Source organism: Mirounga leonina, unplaced genomic scaffold (genome assembly GCF_011800145.1).
Source record: "Mirounga leonina isolate KUSES-001 unplaced genomic scaffold, KU_Mleo_1.0 Mir_174, whole genome shotgun sequence".
NCBI lineage: Eukaryota > Metazoa > Chordata > Mammalia > Carnivora > Phocidae > Mirounga > Mirounga leonina.
In genome coordinates, this window is record NW_023270451.1 from 65,864,606 (window position 1) to 65,892,310 (window position 27,705).

Here is a 27,705-nt window from a genome sequence, read left to right on the forward strand (position 1 = left end):
GGTGGCTCTCAGGGGTCCCAGGAGGCTTTGCATGACTGAGAAATAAACCTCTGCTCTGATAAGCCACCGCAATTTGGGGGTTGTTTTGTTACCACAATGTAACGTAGTCTCTCTTCACTAATATTTCCCTTTTTTATTTCCCACTTCATTTTGCTGATGGGGTTTTGTTCGACAATATCCGAGTAAGGCATTTCCAAAAAGCAAAGGTCTAAAAACAGAAGTGCCATTTTGGAAATATAGATGTGATTTATGAAAATTCTATTTTCGAGGAATCAGATATATGCTTATGGTTGTCAAATGTTTCATAATTAATTACTGATCAACCTCTGCATATTATATTTTAACAAGACATATCTTATTAAAGGTAAAATGAAACATTTTAACGTTCACTAGAAGTTATCCGTTTTCATCTTAATCCAGGTTTTCTTTTGGTAGTATAAGTCAAAATGTTTCCTTCCTTGGGAACATGAACTTTTTTCCTACTGATTTATTTTTTCCCATTCACTACATTTATAATGATGATACGTATATACAACAGCATCACGGTACTGATGATTTTACATCTAATAACTATTTTAATTTTTTATGTCTCAGTAGACATATAAAGCCTTATGTTTTTCATCAATAACTTCACCTATTTTCCAATTATTCTGCTAAAATTATACACATATGTAATAAAATAAATTAACTATGGCATCAATTGATTATTCCTGACTAATTTTTCCCAATAAAATATTTACCAGTGTCTACAAAGGAGATAGGATTTTGTGCCTGAAATTTTACAAAAAGTGTGCTGGAAAGAGCTTCTTGCTCACCAATTTCCAAATAACTAAGTTTTTGTTACTAACTATAGTGCAAAAATATCAAATTCACAAGCTGGCAAGTAATGATAACTGGTAGTAGAGCCGAATTATAGAGATCTTCATGTGAGGAAGGAAGAATAAAGGTCTTCAACTGTGTAGCTGGGGCAATTTTTCAGTTTCAAATTTCCAAAGTGGAATAATGAGTAGGAGAAGCAACTCTTGTCACTAGTTGGGTTTTCAGACTGATGGATGTAAGCAAACCCTTACTGGGACGAAAATGGATTTGTTGTATAACCAGACTCATAGACATAAAAGCCACAACCATTCTGCTTTCCTTCCCTCACCACCTAAATTTCTTCTAGTGTCTTAATTGTGTAGGCTTACCAATTGACATGAACATTGGCTAGAGTGGCCCCAACTCAATACCTTCAGTATTTTCTTGAATAAATATTCAGACTGCTGATCTTTCTATGAAACTCCCTGTAGAATTTGTATGTTGACAGGTTTTTCCCACACACCCCCAATCTAAAGCTGGCTCCTATTCAGTGAAAGCAGTCCAGTATAGTAATGGCTCGGGAACACTTTGGAGCCTTGGACAAGACCAGTGTTCCCCAAAATAAATGGAGCAAGAAAAGGGGCACTTTTTCAAGCTCTGCAAATTATATTTATCTGTAATTGAAGGTAAGTAGAGTCAAACCAAGAAAAATTAAGTACACAGAGCTTCAGTCTCAGTCTGTTTTTTCTGTGCCCCACTCTATGATGCCTCTTTCAAACGTGTGCCTTGCAAAACCCTTGCCTTGGCAAAGTGGATTTTAGATCTTCTGCCTATTCTGACTGGAAGCTCCCAGAAGGGACTCTTCTTTCCCAATAAGCCCTTTTCTACCTCTGAAAACCATACTCATCTTTTAAAGCCTTACTAATTTGTTTATTGGAAGAACCAGCTCCTGAATGTCATTCTGTAAGGCCTCTGACAATAAGGATGAATAAATGAAAGGCAATTCCTCTCTTCAAGGAAATAACAATTGACTGGTGAAGACAGATACAAACCAATATGTGAAATATAATGCAGGATATTTCACGGGCATGACGTACAGAAGATATTGCAGAAGCACAAGGAGAGGGAGCTAATCCAACCTGAAGAGATTCTCAATGAAGTCTTCCAAATCACCCACCATCAAATAAGTGCTTCTCGCTCCTCTACTTTCCCTACATAATTTTCCTTGTGACAGTGTGCACTGTGATTAAGAAACAGATCCTGAAGCCAGCCAGCATGGCTTCAGATCCCAGCTCTGCCACTTACCTAACTTTGTGATTGCAGGAAGTCGCCCCTTCCTCTCTACACATTAATGTTTTCATCCATCTCATCTATAAAGTGGAATAATAACAGCACATATCTTATGGCAGCAGCGTGAGGATGCATTGGGTTAATAATACATTTACAACATTCTGTTAGATCAGTGACTGGAATTTAGTAAATAATCAATATTGGCTAAAAATATATCATTTTTTCCTCTGCAATCAGAGATTGTTGTTAGTGTAACTGTAATCTTTAATAAATTATAATTTCCTTTGGGGAATCTCTCTGTATTGCCAAAATGCAAATGGCAGGGAGTCAATAACTGCTTCTTGATCAGTACTTTCCCTGCCTACATTTCTGGATTCTTCTCTTTTGTGAAATCTCATTTATTTGTATTTTCCCTCCATTCCTGACAGTATTACAGTACCAACTTTCCTTTGAACAGGTTCTGAATGATGGCTAGGGCCTGAATAAAGCATCTGCTCCTGTTAACAGCTCCTTCTGTGGGGGCATGTCCCATCTTTGCAAGAAACATTACTGCACATAACCCCCCACCCACCCTCGCTTTGACTCTACTTTCCTGTGACCCACCCCCTGGTTTTCCAAGTTTACAATTTCTTCAACAATAACCCCAGTTCCATCAATCCAGACATCTTTTTCTGGGCTCTGGGTTCTCCCCTTCCCCATCCTCACCCTTCAGTATGAAATTTCCTCCATTACTACTGTTTGACTCATTGCTGAAAAGTATCTGTACTGGTAGTACAGCTAGAGGATGGCAACATGTAAGCATGCTTAGCAAACCCTTACTCTAGAGTATTTATTGGTTATGGGTGAAGAAGTAAACATTTCTAACTTCAGCTCTTGGCCTCAATTTCATTTCATTATGTCTTTGTATATTATATATCTTTTTGGGATTATAAATGAATGAGACTTGTTTTACTGCCATCAACTAAGAGTTGAGAAGTTAAGTTGGTTAAATCATATGGGTTGCTTCTCAAATAAATGATCTAGCATGTGTTTTGAAGAATGGATGACATATATAAGGGAAAATTTAAAGAAATTTTGTAACCCTAGAATGACATGAACTATATGGAATTCTGTTCTATTGAATAAACCAGGACCATTAGTAAATAAATACCAGATGATAATTGTGTTTGCAAGTACCGACATCATATGAATGGAGGGCACCAATGGAAGTGGCTCCACATAGACCTGACCAAGGTGATCTACAGATGGTTGTCTCTCCACAAACCCGTAAGTGGGGACTTAACAAATTAATGACTTGCTACTGACTCCTAATAGTCCTTGGGAGGGTGAGGTAGGAAGACAATGATGATTTGAGAATAAATTTGGAACTCTGAAAACATGGGGAGGAAAGTAAATATTTGAGAATAGAAGTTATTTTTTATGATCTTTTCTTAAAATTTATGGTTAAAATATTGGAAAAGATACATGACTGGTTAGAGAATGGTTAGCTGCATAGGTAGTGTGATGTTTATAGGATTTTAATTTCTGGGATGTTGCAGAGGCTACCAGAAAGACAGACCCTTGAGGAGACAGAGTATATCATTTTTGTGAGCTTCAAAAACTGTGTATTTGTCCAGAGAATGCCTGATATGATCATAAATAATTTAAACTGAACATGGGGGGGGGGAGATGAATAAAATCCCACATTATGTTGTGAAATCAATTACAAATTGAGCACACTATGAAGTTAAATGCAGTGTAGAAACCACAATATAACCAAGTAATAATAAAAGTAAATATTATTGCCATTCATTGAGTGCTTAATATTTCCCAGGCACTTGAAAAATATCTAATTCAATGTTCCAGTGTCCCTTTGAGGTAGGTAATTATTGCCTGCAATATACAGGTTGTTTCAAATGATGCCTAATTGATTTATATCACTTACTAAAACTCTCATAGCTAGCAAATGGTGGAGATAGAATTTGTTTTGGGGGGGGTGGGAAAGCTTGTTCAGAATGAATGGGCGCAGTCCCCGCCCTGACACTTCGGGTCCTTTTCTACATGAGGAAGCCCAGCGCCAGTCTGTGTAGGGGTAGAAACAAGAAACACTGCGTGGGTATTTTGTCAAAGACCGATGAAACTCAGAATACCCAAACCCAAAAGCTTTAACTTCCCATCACTGGCTCTACCTGCTTCACTTCAGTTTTAATGGTTCTTGAACCAGGACTTCCTCGGGACGTTCAGTGGGGGCACAGACAGAACGGAACCATGCAGCTGAGAACAGGAGCCCTTCCCAGTCTGCACCAACGCTGTCAGTACAATGTTCGCTTCAAGTTCCTCTAGTGACAGTCTCCTGTCACAGCCTGCGTTCCCCTTCATCAGCAGCTCTCTTCCCCTCTCCTTACCTTTATCCTTAGACAAATGGATCTGAACTCACGTGAAACCTATTTTTCAGGTGATAAAGCACAGAAACTGAGAAAGCAGGTAGTGCGAGGAAGGAGGCTTAGAGACCTGTTTGTCTACAATTAATTCTCAATCAACCTAAATAGACTAAATACTTATCCCAAATCCATCAGTCAGAAGTGTGTATTATGAAACGTACAACTCTCTTCATAAATGAAAAGTGCCCACATATAGCTTTTTTCAACATTCTCTTAGGGTGTTTCAAGAACACGATTTCCATGTCAGGTTCTAAAAAGAAACAATATGGAGAGAACAGAGTTGTTCTCTTGTTCATGTAGTCGTGCACTGGTTCATTCCTTCCACAAAAATTACCTGCATACCTGCTATGTGTCAAGCACAGTGCTGGGTACTGTGAAACACAGAGATGAAGAGAAGAGGATCCCAGCCCTCAAGGAGCTCAGTATCTAGTAATTTTAACAGCAAGTGCTGCAGATGCTGGAGTCGTGGTCCATCTGATTTTGTTTCTCTCGTTGACTTGCAATTGGAATACCAACAAGCAATAGCATTTCACTCCATGTGGAGTAAGGTATACTTCAATTTCTGTGTGGTTTTTATAGTAGCCCAGTTCAATAAATGTGTAGAGAATGCTTAAAATGAAAGAGTACAATATGGTTTAAACAATTCAGACTTTGGAAACTTTAGGTTTCAAAGCCAGATCTGGATACCCAGAGTAAGTACTATATATACAAAGGCTTATAAGAATGCACAAAATCTAGAACATTATTTAGTGTTGATGCCAATTTGAATTAGTATCACTAATTTACAAATCAGCTTGAGAAAGAATATTATATCTACAAAAATGTCCTATTTTGATTCTATAATGATTTAAGGAACTTATCCTGAAGTAACAATGAAAATTGTGGAAAATCATGTTTGGATAAAGAATTTATTTCAAATGTATTTATAATAGTCTAAATAATTTAAAATTCAAAGGAAGTAATGCCTACTATCAGGAATATTTTTAAACAAACCTGGTGTATCACTGGCATCCATAGATGATATATTACATAATCTTTTTCCAAAAGTGGTTAAAACCCACTTTTGGAAAAAAACATTCTCCCAAACTACAGCAATTTCTTAGATGGGTAGGATTATAAGTGCCTTTGTTGTTCTGTTTTCTATTTTCCAGTTTTCCTGTAAGGTGGGTGTTTTATATTTATAATTAAAATATATACTTTGTTTTTAAAAAAGGAGATTATCACACTAATAAACTTAGAAAATATGGAAGGTAATTCATATTTCATTGAACTTTTCTTCTTGTTGTTATATAAATTTGTTGAGTAAACACATTTTTTTTAAATTTAGTGTTTCTTTACTACTCAAGAAAGTGTGCCAATAAAGAATATAAGCTAATCTTGTGTGTATTAAATAAATAAAATATTTAAATATGAAAAAGACAGAATGCAAAGATAAAACAGCTTCATTCACTATGCATAGTGATTAAATATAAATTAAAATGTTTAATGAATAGCCTCTCAGCTTAATATACTATGTTTCAAAGTGTTCATTCCTACACTTTAAAAATATTTTAATATTAAACATATTTATATAATCATCATCATTATTATTATTATAAGAAAATTGGACTTAAGGAATGGTATGCCATGTCTGAAAATAGCAGGAAATCACCCAAAGAGTCACCTAATGTACATCATATTTACCTACTCTATTAGTTTCCTATTGCTGTTGTGACAAATTACCACAAACCCAGTAGTTTAGAACAACATAAATTTATCTTGCAGTTCTGGCTGTCAAAAGATAAAAATGGGTCTCACAGACTAAAATCAAGATGTCGGCAGGATTGCTGTCTTTCTGTAGGCCTTTTTATGCCTCTTCCAGCTTCTTGAGGCTGCCTGCATTCCTTGGCTCAGGGCTCCCTTCTATCTTGAAAGCCAGCAATAGCCGGTCGAGTCTTTGTCAGGTCACGTTACTCTGACACTCTCTCCTTCCCCCACATCTGAGGTCCCTTATGGTTATATTGGATCACTTAGAAAATCCAGAATAATCTATCTATTTTAAAGTCAGTTGATCAGCAACCTTAATTCCATTTGCTACCTTAATTCCCATTTGCCATGTAACATAACACACTCACAGGGTCCAGTGATTTAGAAAGTTCCTGTCTGTGGGAGGCTTTTGTTCCACTCACCACAACTATGCGTCATGGAACTTAATGTCATCTATCTAATTAAGAGTGCAAATATAAGTTTAAATACACATTGGTCTATTTTTATATATCTTTTCTTGTAATTTAAGCTTATATTTGCACTATTAATTAATGTTTTTGTGTCTTAAATATATACATAAAGTTTTACTAAATTCTTATAGCAAATAATTTGAAGATTTTCACTTTATGTTTATTTCCATTTGTTTCATAAATCTAGTCTCATCAACCTAGTATAGAGTTGCCTGACAAAATATAGGACATCTAATTGAATTTTAATTTTAGATAAAGAACAAATAATATTTTGGGATGTCACAAATATTGTATAGGACATATTTATACAAGATAATCATTCATTGTTTATCTGAAATTGAAGTTTAACTGAATATCTGAATTTTTATTTAATGAATCTGGTAAGCTGAACCTAATTTTTTTTTAAAGTAAGTTTAGGGGTGCCTGGATGGCTCAGTCAGTTGAGCATCTGACTCTTGATTTTGGCTCAGGTCATGACCTCGGGGTCCTGGGATGTAGCTCTGCATCAGCCTCCATGCTCAGCAGGGAGTCTGCTTAAGGATTCTCTCTCTCCTTCTGCCCCTCCCCCCCACTTGTGGGCGCTCTCGCGCACGTGCATGCTCTCTCTCTAAAACAAGTAAATAAATCCTAGATAAATAAATAAAAAGTAAGTTTAGGAAATGATGACTTAATACATACTGAATTGAGATATAAAATGGAATAGATATTTTTTTGCTTCTCAGCACTCCATACAGAAACAGAATATTTTAATATTATAAATATTTATAATTTTCCCTCTCTCTATATAAACAATTCCATGTTTGCTTTACTATTAGAGAGCATTGAGATTTCAGGATGTTATGATAAAATTATATTTTAAAATATAGTTATATAGCTCTTCTTTTGATGTTATTATATGTGTAATTTCATTTCAGTAATGGGACAGATGACTTGAAATGGACCAACTATCCCAAAATAAGGGTAAAGTACTGAAATTGTGGAATAAATATGAAAAAGGAAACTTAAGCTATTGAGAAAAATAGTTTTTCTCAATGAGTCCCTTTGTAAGCTACTGTTCACTAAAAAGAGCACTAATAAAAGAAACTCCAGACATTGTTCCTCTGAAGAACGAAAAGAGAATCTGTGGAATCATCTGGTAAGACTTCTTATGGGAAACTAACACCCAAATACGAATGTAATCGACAATATTGGGATGGATCCAAATAAAAGCTGGAGTTTGTTCAGATTTTAAATGACTGAAAATAAATATTTGGCTAACAGGAATCAGAAGGAAGCATGCTGCTGTGGCACATGGGACTAACGTAAGCAAGCATTGATGATTCCAAACACAGTAGGAAACCAGTCGTGAAGTGGCAAGAAAAAGGACCCTTTGGTATAATATCCTATCATATAGAACAGCCTTAAATTATTGTAATATTCTGAAAGAGAGAACATGAAGCAATTTGAAGATGAAGTCATGCTTTAGGAATTTAAAGGGTTTTAAATTAAAGAATAGTATGATTTATATATACTTTATGTATCTATGTTCCAGGAATTATATCAAAGTGAGTTTCCCATTGATTGACATTAAAGTGAAGCTGTTTTTCTCCAGAAAATATATTATTCATGCTTTTTTAATCATATATTACAAATATATCATTTAAAAAAAATTACACAGTTAAAGATTACTTCCTGATAGGATATATTATTGAAGAGTGGGGAATAGGACCTAAAAAAACCTTATAAACAAACTTACAACATCTTCTCTACTATTTAGTTATGTTGCCGTCATAAAAATAGTCATAAAAATAATTTTACTTTAAACACAAAATCATGTAATGATTGACATTAAATAATTAGGCTCTACTCTATTAAACCAGGTGGGAGTATGAAACATTTAGTATCTGCTTGGGGCTAGGTCTACGCTGAAAGGATAAGGCGCTATAGTTTGGGCAGATTTAAAAACAAGAATATAAACTTAAAATGTCTCAAGCACCCAAATACATCAACACAAAAACGTAGAGATGGAAGAAGATGCAGAATGTCAAAGCAAGACTTGTATGTACCCACTACGGCAAGCTCTCTCCATGCAACTAGACTGAATGCAGTTTAATTTTTCAGGATGCTATTTAAATTAATGTACAGTTTATTACACATTGTGGTCAGTTAGAATTGACCCTAAATAGTTTCTGTGTTAGAAATATGTCCTTTATGTTTCAAGATAAATACATATTTCTCTGTTGGTCTTATAAGGTTCTCCACCAACAGGAAGAAAACTCTTGTCACCTCCATGGTTTCCATACCCGAATTAAGTCTTAAAATATCAAGAATTACTTTTCAAGACAAAAATAGCTTTTCTTTTTTTCAGTTACCAAAGGACTTTAAAGCATCAGCATTCTCCCACTGTCTGCAGGATGAGTGAAATTAGGGGAAAAAAACAAATGGGAGAAAAATTCACAGGTATACAAGGAAACTTAACTGGCTCTTGCTACCAATGCTGTAATTTGTCACAAGAGGGCTGCTCAGGAGACATTATTTCCTTCTTTCTTCCTAAGGCATTGTGGCAGAGCGATTTATGATACTGCATTGACTGGAAGTACAAGGAAAATGCAGTAGAAGGGGATAAGGAACTCACTAATGCGAGGTGAAATCAAAATCAATCTCTAACAAGAGATTACTTCACACATTAACTTCTCTGGGGTCACATCTAAGTCTTCCAGCCTGGGGCTCCTGTATTTCTAGCAGGGAAAATGATCTGAATGATAAACAAGGAGCGATGATGAGTAGAAGGTGCCAAAAAAAAAAAAAAAAAAGCTTAGGTCAATGCTAAACTAGCAAAATCTGATGAACTAGAATCTGATGTCAACTGTCAGTTATACCGAATAGCTCACTCTTCTTGTTTGTTTTCCAACTAGAGAGCAAAAATGTACAAATTAATGTGGAGTATCAAGTACTGAGTTGCCTTTTTCATTTTCTTGCCTCAGATACCTCTGTAAAGCTGAAAGAAACATATGGTGTGAGTACATGCCCCATAGGGCTTTTTGGAAAAGTAATTCAGATTCTGGATCATACATGTGTATCATGCTATGGTGATGTGAATGCACTTGATTAAGGCTTGTGAGACTGATGGCTTCCTCCAGCAAATCTGTCTTCTGAAATGCTTCATGCATTAATCTGCATCCTTCACTATATGTACATAATAATCCTCACATGCATTTGCTTAAACATTAGGTCACTCTTCTGAGTGGTTGGCAATTTTCTTTTACAATAAGAGCATCTTAGAATTAGGGCCTTAGACATCAGGGAAATCCAAATCAAAACCTCAATGAGATACCACCTCACACCAGTCAGAATGGCTAACATTAACAAGTCAGGAAATGACAGATGTTGGGGGGATGCGGAGAAAGGGGAACCCTCCTACACTGTTGGTGGGAATGCAAGCTGGTGCAGCCATTCTGGAAAACAGTATGGAGATTCCTCAAAAAGTTGAAAATAGAGCTACCATATGATCCAGCAATTGCACTACTGGGTATTTACCCCAAAGATACAAAAGTAGGGATCCGAAAGGGTACGTGCACCCCAATGTTTATAGCAGCAATGTCCACAATAGCCAAACTGTGGAAAGAGCCAAGATGTCCATCAACAGATGAATGGATAAAGAAGATGTGGTATATATATACAATGGAATATTATGCAGCCATCAAAAGGAATGAGATCTTGCCATTTGCAACGACATGGATGGAACTGGAGGGTATTATGTTGAGCGAAATAAGTCAAACAGAAAGACATGTATCATATGACCTCACTGATATGAGGAATTTTTAATCGCAGGAAACAAACTGAGGGTTGCTGGAGTGGGGGTTGGGGTGGGAAGGATGGGGTGACTGGGTGATAGACACTGGGGAGGTTATGTGCTCTGGTAAGTGCTGTGAATTGTGCAAGACTGTTGAATCTCAGATCTGTACCTCTGAAACAAATAATGCAATATATATTAAGCAAAAAAAAAAAAGAAGAAGAAGAAGAGGTAGCAGGAGGGGAAAAATGAAGGGGGGGAAATTGGAGGGGTAGATGAACCATGAGAGACGATGGACTCTGAAAAACAAACTGAGGGTTCTAGAGGGGAGGGGGGTGGGAGGATGGGTTAGCCTGGTGATGGATATTGAGGAGGGCACATTCTGTATGGAGCACTGGGTGTTATGCACAAACAATGAATCATGGAACACTACATCTAAAACTAATGATGTAATGTATGGGGATTAACATAAGAATAAAAAAAAAAAAGAATTAGGGCCTTAGAGAAGTGTGAGGAAATCCTGGGGCAATTATTCCATAGGTTCTAACATTCCAAATGCAGTTGGAAGAGAGGCCACCTTGTCAAGCCCTCATTTTATAGGTGAGGAGACTGAGTTTCAGGGAAGATAACTTGTTTCATCAAGGGATGTGAAGGAGACAAGAGCCATTCAGCCCAAACATTTTCCCATTTTTTGTCTAACTCACTTTCTGGCACATATTGACTCATAATTGGCTTGAAAATGTTTACAATTTCCTGTTCATCTCATTCCACAACATTGTAGCTGAAAACTCTTTGCAACATACTTTCACAGCCATTGTGGGGCTAGCAAGAAGTGAGAGTCAGGAAGAACACAAAAGAATTATGTTTATTGTCTCTACCTAAAGGGTTTGTGGATAAGGATGCAACCATAGATACAAACACGATGCATAAATGCCCCCAAGAACAACAAAGGACACAACCTTGGAAATGTAAAATAATGGATGCCCAGATAGAGTCCATATATGCTCAGAATCTGTAACGTTTTATAAGTTAAAGAAGATTTTATGGGTTGGTTGATTTGATAACACTGGTTTCACTGAAATGAAAGGCTGTAGAAGAAAGACAAGATTTGAAAAGTTTAGGTCTGAGCTAATGGTCAACAGGAAATAATTTTAGTTTAAGAATGCTTCATCTTATCTTTGGTAACGATCACAATTTCTATTAAGTAACTATTCTATAATTGTCAGCTTAAAGCTGGTCTCCCCTTTCAAGATGCATGAAGGCAGGCCACATCTAGATCCATCGATACTGTCAGCATTAAGGAGAATGAGGGTGTTAAGTAAAAATTGGTTGCTTGAGTAAATATTTCTTAAAAAGTGACAAAGCAGAAGATGCATGTGGAATACCTTCATATGGCAGAAATCTGGAAGTCACTCTCAAGGTGCAAGTCCCAGATGTCAGCTTATATCACCAAAGATGCCCAGATTTCGACTAAGATTTGACCTTGCAAGTGGAAAGGAAAGAATGGATCTAGGAGCAGTTTCAAATGAGTAATATAATTTGTTGACAGAGTATACATGGGGAAAAGGAAGAGGAAGTCTTCTGTTAACTTTCAAGTTTGGAGCTCTGAAAAACAGATAATATTGACAGAGAAGAGGAATTAACACAAAAATTAAGCATAATGGAGAAATATGAAGCAGCAGCTAAAATCATGAGACTTGTAGTCAAACAGAGTAGGTTCAGCCCCAGGCACACCGCATGGTAGCAGTGTGAATGCAAAAATTCTTAACTTCTCTGCATCTGTAAGAGATGAAAGGAGATTATTTATACATAAAGCACTTAATCTGGTTTTCAGTACACAGGAGGCATTCAATAAATAGTGACTCTTTTAAATATGATAAATTTTGGTTTTAGATATCTTAATTTCATAATTTCAGTTTGGGATTGCTTTCAGATTCTGGTTTTAGATGGTTTACTTTCATTTTTTTTTTTTTAAAGATTTTATCCATCCGTTTGACAGAGAGAGAGAGACCAAGAGAGGGAACATAAGCAGGGGGAGTGGGAGAGAGAGAAGCAGGCTCCCCACTGAGCAGGGAGCCCGATGCGGGGCTTGATTCCAGGACCCTGGGATCATGACCTGAGCCGAAGGCAGACGCTTAATGACTGAGCCACCCAAGTGCCCCTTACTTTCATATTTTTGTTCATGTGAAAGAGTAGGCACAAAAAAGCAATTCAAAGACACGAGTGTATCTTTTATAGCAGAAGCCTCAGGAACGATGAGTACTCCAAGGAAATGGTGCCTGGGAGAAAGGCCAAAATCAGGGGCAACGTTGAGAAGAAGGAAAGATGAGATCAAGGCGACAAAAAAACAAAAAGAGATTCAAAGCGATGTAGTTTCCCATAGTGTCGGGGAGGAAAAAATATAAGATGGGGGTATCATTAGCGATCACAAGGGTATGCATGTTCTCTCTATAAAATACACTAGAAAGTAATAAGTGAGGTAGAAATAAGTAATTTGAGAGCTTTCATTGGAGACATGTTCTTTATAATCCTATGGTATGGACTGTCTCTACTCATTGCTGTTTTTCTTACCACCTTCCACACATATTTTTCTTTTTCATTCCAAGTGTAATTCTTCATTTCATGCTTGTTATTGTCAGTTCTTAACAATAAGTAGGCAGTATCACCAAATGTTCAATAAATTGCAGTTTGATTGGACATGTTAGCATGGGGAAAGTGTTTTGTTGAAGAAAGGACAGTCCTCCAGGGATACTCTGCCTGCTGATGTAAACACTTTACAGTTTTATGACAGGCTCACAGTCTACCAATACTATTTTCAATTCAATTCAATTTGTGTGGATGAGGATTTTAGATAAAACATCTGGCGGGAGAAACACATGACATTTAATCTTGCCTGAGAACATGAAATCTACAAAGCTCTATGTATATGTGTGTATGAAATGTGTGGGTTTGTATACACTCACAAAGGTTATATTGGAAGTTGTATTCTACCAGGTTTGGGCCAACAGACAGCAGAAAACATTACAGCCCTTGGTATTTTTCCGGAGATACACTTGACTGAACAAATAACTCAGCCAGTCTAAAATTCTGATGAAAACATCCGACTGATTGCAATTTTTAAACTAAAAAGATTTTTTTCAAAATGAGAATGACCTCAAGTCATCCTTAACAAACAAACAAACAAATAAACTTACAATCAGTGGTGTAGGTTTTGATTGGTTCAAAAATCACTCACTGGGAACAAGATTTAAAATGCTGCCAAAATGTGGAACCTTGCAGATTACTGCATGGATACACTACACAACATTTTAGGAATGAAACTTAAGGAGAAACAGCAATAAAACTGAAATTTGTCTTATTCAGATGTTATATGCAAGGTGCCCAAAGTTACACAAAAAGGAGACATTGCATGAATTTAGTCGCAACCATGACAAGCCGAGAAAACCAAAATTACCCTAAAATTTGCCCAAGATTACTAGACTATAAAATCCATTTAATACCCAAATTTACATCACGACAATAGTGATTATATATTTAAGTTGAGTCATAATCATTCAGAAATGACTTCTGTTTCTGAAGAATTTGCCTTTTTATTTCAACTTCAAAATTCAAATAGTATAGCAGATTTGTTTACTGAAAATCATAGTCCACCAGAGATTCTTTTCCTTGTGTCCTTACCTTTGCTTTTATCCACACAAACTGATTTTTACCCAACGTCACTATCTGGGACCCAAATAGTCTTCTCCATACTTGGTTAGATGCAGTCATCAGCAATTGGTAAGAATTGCTTTCTCTCCTTTAGCCCAGACCAGAGGGAAAACAACAGAGTCTTGCTTCAAGTTCCATTGGATAGAGTCCTTGTGGCAGCCACAGAGAAGGCTGGAAAGACCAGAGAGAGCCAGCGCCTCACCTCCCACTGTGTCATCCTCAGTTCCCAATTGGAAATGAATCTCTTCTTTGTACTCTCCGTTGCCACAAGTCAAGCCCCCAATACTTCTTGCTTAGATTTCTTCAATAATCTTGCTATTGTCTTTTTTCTCATCCTTGCACAGGACAATTCATCTGACTTACTACTGGCAAACAGATCTCACCAAATGGAATTGTACCAAGAATACACCCATGCTCAGGAAGGTTCCAATATCCTCAAGTCCGCAGCAAATGCAGGACAAACGGTGTTACGTCCCGCCGCGAAATGGTTGCTGGTTATCTGACCAGCTGTTGTTTTGTGCGTAACCCTATAATGCATTGCCCAAAATACATTTTCAGAGTAAAAGAAGAGGTATTAACAACAGGGCACACTGGGATCTATACATCACCGACCTCTCCTTGTGGCTGTGCTAAACTCAAAACACTTCCTCCCTCGAGGTTTTACACACAAATGCCCTGACTTTCCCCTTTTCTGAAAGTTTAACCCCCCTGCTCCTATAGCCTGGAAGGTGCTTTCCATCTGCTTCTCTCCACCCTTCACGACCTGTTTAATTCCCACCTCCTTCATGCAGACTTTAATGATCCCTCAACAGGACAGGCTACCTTCCTCCTTTCTCCGTCTGTGGCCCTAAGACCTCAGAGTTGCCTCTGTTTATGTTACTCTGCCTCCTACCAGTCATCCACCGGCTTGGTTTGGCCCCCTACTTGACCCTAAACAACTGGATAGCAAACTTCTTACTCATCTTTGCATTTTCCCAAACACCAAGCAAAGGTCCCTTTATATAGCAAACATCTAACAAATATTTCTAATGAAATACAATCACTGGCTGTAAATTACTACTTAAATTGGGGCCCTTAAAATAAGATTTAGTAATGGCATTAACCTTAAATAAGAGGAAATTCACGAACGGTGGCATCCAAAAAAATCTCAAGTCATTTTACAAATTCAAAATCATTCACCCATTATATTGTCACAAAATACATATTATGCACCAAAATCCCCATATGAGAATGTACATGCATGTTGTCTTAGAAAAGTTTTTCCCGGGCGCCTGGGTGGCTCAGTTGGTTAAGTGACTGCCTTCGGCTCAGGTCATGATCCTGGAGTCCCGGGATCGAGTCCCGCATCGGGCTCCCTGCTCAGCAGGGAGTCTGCTTCTCCCTCTGACCCTCCTCCTTCTCATGCTCTCTGTCTCTCATTCTGTCTCAAATAAATAAATAAAATCTTAAAAAAAAAAAAAAGTTTTTCCCGAGACTTTCACTTAAACCCTTCCATATGCAGTCATTTCTATTTTTATCACATAAATTTATTTATTAAATGAAATAAAATCTAAGTATCTGTAAAATAAAAACCCTCCATCACCCATCTTTCCATGTCCTGATGCTATTCTAGAGACTGAACCTGTTTGAAGAGTTTTTGTTTTGTTATTTAAATAATGCACTTATTTCTGGGGTTATCAACTTTAGATTGTGTGTGTTGACTACTCACAGTAAAAGTGAGTGATTTAATGCGCTTGCACAGCTCTTCTCTCTATTGCCACTCCTTAGCCACCACCCAAGTTTTTAAAGTTATGTTACTATTTTTAATTTAACGGGTTTACAATATTTATACTCACTTCCATAGACAAATTAACATTTCTGTATTTTGTTTCTAGATTTCTTCTAACAACGTAAGACTGATACAAAACGTGATTTTTTTATATGGCTACTGAATATTATTGCCTTTGATTCATCCAAGTAGCATGACTGGGCTTGCAGAGAAAGAATAACCATAATTATTAAAACCCTACCTGTTTAAGAGGTAATTAGAGAAGTAGGGTCTAATATAGGTCCTTTTATAATTCCCTCTTAAATTTCTTCATTTCTTCTATGTTATAAGCAAATGCCACTGTTATTCATCTCATATCAGATGTGTTTTTATATTGTTGGATTACATCTAGAATAATTCATATGTGAGATATGCAGGCATTCTCTGAGCCACATACATTTTTAGCCTCACATTGATTGATAGTTTGGCTAGCTATACAATTGTAACTTTAAAATACTTTCCCTCAGAAAGTCTTTGTTCATTGCCTTCTAGAATCCAGGGAGGCATATGAGGTCTGATTTTCATATCTTACATGTATCTTTTCTCCCCTTTCAAAGTTCTTAGAATTTTCTCTCAATTAGTGCAATTTTACTGAGATGTATGGGCTTTTCAATTTTTAAAATTGTCTTTCTTCAATTTGTGAAACTTCTGTTATTTTATTACTTTATTTTTTTCAGCCGTTTCTTCCCCTTCTTTGTTTCTTCTCAGTGTTTACTAGATATGTTTTAGAATCTTATATCCATGCTCAAAGTATTTTAACTTTTCCTCAGATTTTTCATTTTTCTCCTTTTTTCATTTTTCTTTTCATTTCACTTTTCATTTCATTTTTCTCCTTTTCTTCTTGGTTCTTTCTCTGATTTTACCCTTCACATCTCCACTCCAGTGTTAACCCCAGTCATCCCATATTTATGTTCATCTTTTTATTTTCACATTTGTATTTTAATTTCCAGGATCATTTTATTTTCTCATTGATCTTTTCCACAGCAACTCATGCATGTGTGTAAGTTCGATATTCTCTTGATTCTCTCTTGGAATGCTCATTAAAATTCTGTTTTTTAAAAATTCTCTTGGAGCGCCTGGGTGGCTCAGTCGGTTAAGCGTCTGCCTTCACCTCAGGTCATGATCCTAAGGTCCTGGGATCCAGGCCAGCATTGGGCTCCCTGCTCACGGGGAGTCTGCTTCTCCCTCTCCTCCTCCCCCTGCTCGTGCTTGCTCTCTCTCTCTGTGTCAAATAGACAAACAAAATCTTTAAAAACAATTCTCTAATATTTTTGAATTACCTCTGGTTTTGTTTTGTGTATGTGTCTTTTTAAATCGTGATATTGGTTCTTCAGTTATCATGACATCCTTGGCTATTGTATGATTAGGATGTAGGGCCACGTTGATGGATAAGGATTACAGGCCGGGCCCATTTTCCTTGGGTGGGAGGGCAGACTATAGACCTGTGTAGGCTAGTCACTATTTAACATGACTGGCTTCTCTCAAAGATGCACGATACAGGCACACAAACCGACTGGGGACCCACCACTGGAGGAGCTTTTTCTAAGAGTTGAGAAATTTATCATGTCTCTATCTTGTATAGAAGATGTAGTTCGTATTTCCCACCTGTTCATGTCTGTCTGAAATAAAGTTACTTCCAATTCTGCTTGGTTTCTCTCTCAGCACCTTATACCCACACAAGGAGCATAAGATAATTCTACCATCAGACAATTCCCAATTTTTAGAGCAGAATTCTGTAACACCTGTTACTCTATCCTTGTGAAGTTAGAACAGAAAGGAAAAGTGAGGGGCCCGACTGGCCCAGCTATTTTGAAATGCAGCTCTTTACATGATTTTCCTGATGGTCACTCCCATTCCCATGTCAGGTCTTTATACTGACTTGAGGCTTAGAAACTATTTGAAACTATCATGGTGGGAACCATTTCTGTCACTTGGGCTGTGCTTTCCTTCTTTTAATTTCTCTATAAATCATACCCATTTGACTTTAATTTTTCTGGAGTTTCTCAAATTGTTCTACCTTATGTTGGCTCTAAAAATATAATGGCCTCTTCTCATTCTCTTTCCTGTCCTCCTTTTCTTCCTTTTTCTTTTCCTTTTCTTTCCTTCTTTTTTATATTTTTAAATTTCATTGTTGCCTGAGAGGAAAGGGATATAAATATGTTTGTGCCAGCCCATATCCTGAACCATAAGGCAGACTAAGTTTCTTTTATATATATATATATATTTCTTTTAATGATGCCAGTAAGTCTGGTTTGCATTTATTTTCAATAACCTGGAATTTATACTAATATTTGGTTAAATATTTTTCTACACTTTGGGGTGGGTGGTACTAACCCATATGATACTACATTTAGAGATTTTAAAAAAAATTCATAACATAAAAATGTGATATGGTTACAGCCACAAGGAACTATTTGCTTGCAATCTGCTCTTCCTGGCACCCTGTGTGCTCCATAAGATATAAACGTCTACTGAATCATGGAAAATGCAATTTGAAGTTACACAAGTAAATTAGTCACTGCATTCTGTACTATCAACAGTCTGGGGTGTCATTAAGGTTCTGTCTATATAGAAGAAAAAATAAGTCTATTTGTATGGCATTCCCCCTGAACATTTTTGAAATAAGGTCATGGTCACTATGACTAAAAAGAGTCACATTTTCGTCTTCATCAAATCTAGTAGTCTAGCATTTTAAACATATTAAGAAAGCTAAACCATTTTAATGAGATGAGTGAGCTGAGGACTTAGTTCCCAGGTTGACTATCTAATTGTATAGTTGATTAAATTATTATAATTTGGGCATAGAAAATTCAAACCCTTTGTAAACTCAATTTCAATTAAAAAAAAAAAGATGAATGAGTAAATACCACAATCTCACTAACAGTCAAATGTTTAAATTAAGTAGGTTTAGGCCTCACAGCTTCCTCAGAGCCCCCTGAAAAAAGGAGGATCATGGAATCTAAGCAAGGGTCATCGAGAAAGTATTTCTTTATGCTGTCAAATGAGATAGGCATCCCCAAAAGAATTGCCCTAAATGTGTAAGTTGGCAATTTTCTGCAGCGTAATATGGGGCACAGCCGGAACAAAAGTAATAAGCCTGGCTAGGGCAGCATTCCCTAGGAGAGCTGCTTAACAGGCTGGCCTACACTGTGCCCTAGAATCTCCTTATTTCGTTGTTTCCTTCTGCATCTTCCCAAGCAGATCATTTTAACTGAGTGCATAAATGAGATTATATAAATGTTTTCTTTTTGGGTTGCTTTTCCTTTTTCCTCTTCTATCTGGCTTTCCCCGTCTAGAGTTGACTGCAGCTCTGGTATGACTGATCTTGCCCAGACACCTGAAATAGGTAGGTATGATGATAGGTGCCACCATACATGGGGGCACGGCGAAGCCTTCAAAGGAATCCACTTCTAATAACTGCAAGTTGACGGGGAAAGAAAACAGCCTCCTGTCTCCACTCCCCTCCTGTCTAAGGACATGAAGGACTGCCCGCAGAGACAGGTGCGGCTCTGGGCTGATCTATTCCGAAAATCACTTCCATTGCTGTCTAGAGTATACTGACGGGTTGCTCAGGCTGTTCTTCTCTCACCTTGACTATTCCTTAAAGCAGGAATTTTGTTATTCTCTTCAGAACTACCTCTCACAACTCTTGTTAGAGTTGCGCACTTTTCCAATTTTAACATATTTCAGCAATTGCTTTGTGATGACACCTCGCTTGCTTCCAGTATTTCTGGCTCGATGTGTGAAGGTAGAGACATGTTGCCTCGGGAACAATTCTCTCTTCTCTTTCTCTGAGTCCTACTGATTCTGGTTGCCCTCTTTAGGGTACTTAATCTGCATGATCAACTACCCGGGGTAAGTCTCTATGTTTGAGAAAACACATCCAGTTGGGGTGCTACATGGACATGGTCTCAAGGACTGGAGACATTGAGGCAATTATCTGGGTAAATAAGAATGTATTCAGTCATTAAACACAGTTTTGTTTTGTTTTTTTCTTGAGACTCTATGCTGGCTCAGGCCTCGACTCAGTGCTGAGGATATGACTGAGCAAACCCGATAAGGTCCCGGCCCTCATAAATTACAGCCTAATAGCGGGAACGGCCAACATTTTAATGATCACTTATTACATGCTGAACACCTGTCCTGACTTATCTCATGAAATTCTCAGCAAAACTACCATGAGGTATCTATTAGTACCAAAAAACACACCATAATGAGACAACAGAAGTGTTTGGGTTTGTTTTTTGTTTTTTTTTAAAGTCACCCATCTTCCTGCCTTTTCCTAGAGGATATGAACTCAAGTCTGTTCTAGTTTGAGAATAGGGCTGGGCACAGATGGCAAGTGACGGCTTTATATTGTTTTCTGTGTGAATTTGCATTCTCTGGGAGAATTTATTATTATCTTCAGATGTTTGGCCTTGCCTACATTTCCCCAGCCAGTTTAGCAGAGTCAGGATTGGAACCCAAATCTGCCTTCTCCAGAGCCTCTGCTCTTCCTTACTCCCCTCATCCATCTCTGCAGCCCCACACTCTTCTGCCCTTCAACAGACAGATACAGTAAAAAAAACAGGGGAGGGATGACAAGGCAAAAGTATCTGATTAATGCCATCAATTCTCCTTTGTTCTGTGTATGCTAGATAGAACTAAGACAACCATCATAATTCCTTTTTGCCTTTCTCCCTACATACTTAGCAGCCCAATTTCAGAAGAAGTGATAAAGACAAAAAAAAAATTTTTTTTAAAGAAATGCATATGGCCCATCACCGAAATGAGAAAACTTGTTTTTCAGGGAAAAAAAAAAAAGCTGTTGTAATGGGGATCACAATAAGATGAAAATATAAGATTTTTATGACATCACAGTCTAACTTAAATCATAGAGAAGCATTATAATATTATATGACATCATTCTCGTGCAAGGCAGTCCTTTCACACATTGGGTCGGCATTCACTGAGAAGGTACCATGTGAAAGACTCTGTGTTAAGAGACACAGTCACTCAGATACACATCTGATGGCTACAGCTTACCCTCCAGGAATGTTTCAAGGCTGACATTGGCAGGTGAGAGGAAGAAATGAAGGAGTAGGTGCACGCAGAGGGAGCAGTCTAGGACAACTCCCCGGTTTCTGACTTGAGCTCCTGGATGATGCCACACCAATGGAAGAAAGGCTGCTTTGAGACATAGGGGGTTTTTGACATTTTTGAGTTTTGGTGGTTTGTTGTTGTTTTTTTCCCCTGCTTTGAGGGTGTTTTGTTTTGTTTCCGCCCAATGCCCTGGTTAAAGCACTATGCTCCTTGGAGCTTGGCAATGTCATAACCCTTGTCTGATTATCTCAGCTTTATGAGTGCAATTAGAGGTGGTAAAATATGTATTCAAGAGACTTCTGCCATCCTAACAGCCCCTCACCATCCCCAAGGATTCTTTTCCTGACGATTACATTAATTATATTTTAAGTTTTTTAGATTTTTCAGCACAATTAGGAGAGTTTGTGTGAGTCCATGTCCACGCCTCAGTGTGTCCACCCTTCCTTCACACCACTTTTCTAAAAGAGAAGGAAAAGTGCACTTATACGATGAGTTAGTAGAATGTAGTGGGCACAAAGCTAATAAATGATGTCATTAAAATCTATTGGAAAAACATGATTCAACTTCATTTCAAAATCTGAAAAAAATGTGGGGAAATTAAATGGTATTTTATCTTGAATAAAGACTTACTTTACAGAGCTGTCTTCGTGAGTGCTAAAATGTACCTTTATAATTTGACTTTACTCAGGGGTTTTCCAAAACATCTGTCTAAATTATTCAACTAATTTTACCTTTTATTCCTACTTATGTTATAATTTCAGAGAATCCTGTATGGTTAGATGAGTTTTCTTCCGTAGATTACTCTAAGAAGCATAATTAAATACATAGTGAAAGAAATTTTGCTCTTCTGCTGTCTCCTGTGTTATAAATTCTAGGTTACTGATGTATAGTTACAGGATGCATAGCTTTTTTTGCTTTCTCATCTCAGCTCTGACTCCTCACCATCTTTCCCTGCCCTTGAGCCTGATCTTCTCCTGCCTTTGAGCCTGGCACCTTGCTGGTGCTTGCAGGCATCGGGCCGGCATCGGCTGGGAGCCAGGCTGAGCGTTACAAGGAAGGATCGGGGAGGCAGACTGACATGGGCTCAATCATTAGCACAATACTGGACACACTGCTCAATAAGGAGCCACTGGATTAATGGCTGTGGGCACTGCCTAATTGCTACTAACAGTTCAAGCTGATAACGTGGGCTAACTGGCTGAGCATTATAAATGAGAATGGAGCACTGACCGGCTCTTTGGTCCTCACAAGTCCGTAAAACTTTTGTAAAGCCTTCTTTTAGAGATACAGAGTTTTATTCACCTTTGATATCTGTGTCAACAATTTTAGCAATGTGAAAAAATAAATATTCTCATGCATTTTGTGTATTGTTTTGAATAATAAAGATACTTTGACAGAAAATAACAGGTAGCAAATTTGATGGGAAGCCTTAGGATGACACATAATTGTATTATATAAAGTACCTCAGTAGCCAAATCTTAGCTACTTATAATAGCTCTCGATGTAGAGCTGGTCCAGATTCAGCAACTCCAAGACTAACTAGACCATCTGAGGACTTTATGATGTTCTGAAAATTCCTACAGTTAGCATTTCTTCCCAATTTCTTCAGTCTTTTCTACATTCAATTATATCATGAAAACAAAATAAATCCAATTAACAGATTTTATAATTTGTCTTACAATGTGCTCCTTTGACTTACTTTGAGTCCACAAAACTAAGAGAGATAAAAAGAATTTTGTCTAGCATTCAGTCATATCTCTATAGGCGTGGATATATCTATTCCCGAAAATATATACATAAACTCCAGGTTTTCAGAGGATATACCACAGTGCCCAAGGGCTCAGTGGCATCGCATCGAGCCTCATCACCGCCCTCCCAGCATATTCACCTGTCCATTTTATCCTGAAATTCCTCCTATCTCCATCACCGCTGCAAGGGAAAAGCTGCAGCTTAGCAGGCTTTTAGTTCTGAGAAACTTTGGCCATTTTTTTTTTCAACTACCTTAAAAAAGCTTATTGGTATAATGCTGTTTGAAATGCTATGATAATACTATCCAATTGTGAAATACCATGCCATGATTTTACGTATGCTAAAAATCGAGGCACTGAAAGACTTATCTAAATAGAAATAACATCTTATTTGTATTTGCCCTCCCCCACTGCCCTTGAAAGTCACAATATAGGGAGTAAGAGTAGACTATAATTTATAAAATGTAAAGCAGGAGGAAAAAAAAAAGAAAAGGAAGTTAGATGTCAGAGCTCAAGAGATTTTGTCTGGGTAAATATTTATTGCCCACAAGAAAGCAAAATAAACTACCTATGGCCCTTTTCGGATAAAACAGTATATTAAAAAAGTCAGTCCTTGGTTCAAATACAAATGCCACTTAATGTTATTAATTCACATAATGCAGACATTTCCAGACTCTGAAGAACATTGTTTTGCCCTGACCAGTTCAACTAACCACATCAAAAGAGACCCAACAGACTGTGAGAGACTTATTTTCCAGCTCATGCACTTTCTCCTGAGTCATATTTACAAGTTTGATCCCCATAAATTCCTATCTACATGTGTCAAAAATGTAATGTTTATTAGGTTTAGAGCATCAGACTGCCTTACTTTACTTTCCTGGCATGTGCTGGGTCCCACATAAAATATTCATGGACTTCTATCAGGCCATCTAAGTCATGAAAGGTCACAGATCTGGAACCCATGGTAAGCTTTCTCTCTTCAGCAGCAAGTTTGCTGAAGTAAATTTTTTTGTGTCTCCAAACATGGTTGAAAGCCACATTGATCTAGTAAGGGATGAATGCTCATACTAATGAGCTCTCTGTGCCCTTGTTGAGTATTTTCTCCTCTGAATTAGTTGAGGATTTTAAGAGTCATGCATGACCTCGCTTGGAATGTTAGAGACTGGGGAATGTAATTGTTCCCAGGATGCTTGATTTCCTCACAACTTCTGGTGATGGAGGGCGGCGCCATCTTGAAATCCTCACTCTGAGAGAAGCGCGTGCTCATAGGCACAGTAAGGCTGAAGGACTGACTATTCATTCAGAAAGATAGCACTTGCCTTTGTTTTACAAGCTGGCTTATCTCCATTAACCTACCCAAACCTTGGAATTTGTGGTTAATGTGAGTTCTCTGCTTTTCCGGACAGAAAACTACCTGTATCCCGTGCAGTACATGCCCCCTTTCTCATATGGATGTTCTTTACTTGCAGTAATTTATGTGGAAAAGGCTAACTGGAGATTAGTGGCCAAAGGAAATTATTTTAAGAGATTTAATTGATCTTCACCTTCTGAAAAATTATAAACTGCTTTATATAACTGCCCATCGCTGTCTTCTTTAATCCCTCATCATCACCTTGTCCATATGGAAAAGTGATAAGAATGGGGGCTGAGGAGAAATAGTAAGATGGTTCAGATTGAACTAAGCCACCTCAGTTTCTTTTGTTGTTGTCGCTTTACTATAAACCCTGCTTCCATGATGAAAGCCATTGTAATTGTGAAGGAATAGCTTTTTCCCAGAGTCACATTAGAACCCGAAAAGGCGGCATTTGTCATGCAATGGGATATCTCTGGGATAGCTCACCCCCATGAATCATGTCCGCCTTTTCTCCCATCCTCTTTTAATTAACATGAGGAAAAGAACAGTTATCTTCATTGATAACAGACCTGGGAAGAGAGACCCAGAAAGTAATGTGAGATCTGTCAATTTTCAGCCTTGCTAAGGAGGACCCATTAAAGCACTCTTCATGGACAATCAACCTTAGTCAACACATATTCAAAGTTAAGTGACCTTGAGGGATTTTATACATATATAAAAAATATAAATATATATTCAAAGTTAAGTGACCTTGAGGGATTTTATATATATATAAAAAATATAAATATATATAATACATATAAATATATATATATATATACATTTCTAAATAAGAATAATACAGACTGAATCATCTTGAGAGAACATGAGTGAACCGAAAAGAAAGGCAGGGAAGCATCCTAAAGAAAGGAGTCAAATCCAGGGAAGGGTTGGTGTATGCATTTCTTGCACTTACCTTTTCTGCTGACTGTGCTGTACCAAAAAAGATGGGAATGAAAGCTAACCAAATGATGCAGGTGGTATACATGGTAAATCCAATAGGTTTGGCTTCGTTGAAAGTCTCGGGGACACCTCTCGTTTTAATGGCATAAACAGTACAAGTGACCATCAAGAGGATACTGTACCCTAGCGAACAAATGAGCGAGAGATCGGAAATGTCACACTTGAGCACTCCCCTGGCATTCTCCGGGTCTAGAGTCCGCTGCTCTCCATAGTCAATGATGATGTGGGGGGGGTCCACAACAAACCAGATGCACACTCCTAGGAGCTGGACCGAGATGAGGCTGAAAGTGATCACCAGCTGGGATGCTGGACTAATAAACTTGGGTGCTGTGACCGATTTCTTCCCCTGCTCAAATATTCGGTGGATCCTGTTTGTTTTGGTAAGAAGGGCCGCGTAGCTGAAACACATGCCAAGTCCTAGAAAGATCCGGCGGAAGGAACATACGATTGTATCTGGCGCGGCAATCATGAAGAAGGTGATCGAATAACAGAGGAAAATCCCTGTTAGGAGCACATAACTAAGTTCTCGTCCGGAAGCCCTTACAATTGGTGTGTCATTATAGCGGACAAAGGTCACGATCACAAAGGTGGTGGCAATGATGCCCAGTATTGCAACGAACACAGGCACTGCAGCCCAGGGGGAGTGCCATTCTAGTTTGATGATGGGGATTAGCTGGCAGCCCGTGCGGTTGGTGTTTGGTCTCTGATCCAGAGGGCAAAGTTCGCAGGAGAGCTCGTCCACCTGGTAGTTGTAACCCTCACAGCGCTCACAATGCCAGCAGCAAGGGACTCCTTTGACCGTTTTCTTCCTCTCCCCAGGCCTGCAGGGCAGGCTGCAGACAGATGCCGGGTGAGGGTGTTCTCGATCAGCCCACTGCATGTCTTGCACCTGTGGGGATAAAAAATTAATGAGCCTTCCATTTCCCCCCATTTATAATCTCCTAATCCTAGCCACAGGTTTGTAATAAATCACTGAATGCTGACAGTGCAAATACAGTTTGCCGAAATAAGAGCCCGGTTTTCTTTCCCCAGTATTGACTTCTTGATGAAAGTGTTAAATGATCGGGTCCAATAAATCATTCATATCATCAACTTGATGAGCGTCATTAGTTTCCATTTACCTCCTCAATGTTGACCAATCTGTCATTGGTAGAAAGATTTATTGGCCCGAACAGTTTTGAAACTCCAAAATAAATAAATAAATAAATAAATAAATAAATAAATAAATAAATAAAAGCCCCATGGAAATATGTTTTAGAGTTAATCACAGATATAAATGCCAGAATCCCTGAAACACTGGCTTAGGATATAAACATATACATAAAACAGTGATGCAAAGCTCTTCACCCTATCTGTGGAAATTCAAATCACACTGTGTCAATTTTCAAAGGAAATGGCAAAACTAACTACTTTAATCACTGATAATCATCATGTACCCGTGGTGATAACTGTATTAATGTTTTTGCCTCTGTTTGAGCACGGAAAATACTTCCCCCCCCCAGTCTTGCATTTCCACGCTGTGCAAAAGACCATGCTGCATGAGATAGCTTGGTGGTAATGTTTTCCATTGAACAGAAGTAGTCTTACAAGTGGCTTAAAGCAGTGAAACTGGTACAAATGAGAGAGTCCCCCCTAGTGTGCTTAGTATCTACTTCAGAGCCTTAAAGTTCCACCTTACTCTTTTGGATTAAATCACAGAGTAGCTAGCTCTACGAAAATAAAAATATTATTTTAAGGGGATTCTGCCAATCATTGACCTCTTACCTTGATTGTTTACTAAAGGTTCTGGACCCAGTTCCAACATATATGGGTAGGGAAGAGGAGGTTTCCCATACCACCAAGCAATCCTGGACAGCAGCTGGGTGTCCTGTAAGTTACCTCAGTTCTGACACTGTTAATAGCATCAGATCCCACAAGTTAAAACTCAGGCTGCAAGACTCTCCCCTCCCACTTCAGATGTCAATTGTAAGTCCATGTCTCACATGTGCTTCTGATCGACCTATAGATTGAAGTTTCCAACAACACTTGCCTTGGATTCAAGTAGTTTGCTAGAGGAGCTCACAGAACTCAGAGAAACACTTTAGTTACTAGATTACCAGTTTATGATAAAAAGGAAAAGATGTATAGGATGAGGTATGTGGGAAGAGCACAGAGCTTCCTTGCTTTCTGATTATGCCACTCCCCCCCAAATCTCCACCTGTTCACCAACTCTTAAGCTCTCTGAACCCCCACCTTTTGGGATTTTCTGGAGGCTTCATCACATAGGCATGATTAATTAAATCAGTGGCCATTGGCATTAATACAACCTTTAGCCCCTCTCCCTTCCCAGAAGTCTGGGGTGGGACTAAAAGTTCCAATCCTCTAATCACATGGTTAGTACATTGGGCAACCAGCCCCCATACTTAGGTTATCTAGAGGGTTTCCAAAAGTCACTTCATTAACATAATAAAAGACACCTTTAGTGTTCTTATCACAGAAAATTCCAAAGGTTTTAGGTGCTTTGTGCCA

General features: G+C 38.0%; 1 protein-coding gene across 2 annotated transcripts in view; it reads right to left on the reverse strand.

Annotated features, from left to right (window-relative positions):
• GRM8 (glutamate metabotropic receptor 8) overlaps nucleotides 1-27,705 on the reverse strand; it is a 731,836-nt gene that overhangs the window by 50,279 nt on the left and 653,852 nt on the right. For both annotated transcript variants that reach the window (XM_035021042.1, XM_035021041.1), the window contains exon 8: nucleotides 25,151-26,086. In XM_035021042.1, coding sequence (XP_034876933.1) covers nucleotides 25,151-26,086 — 936 coding nt within the window. The remainder of the gene's footprint in view (nucleotides 1-25,150; nucleotides 26,087-27,705) is intronic.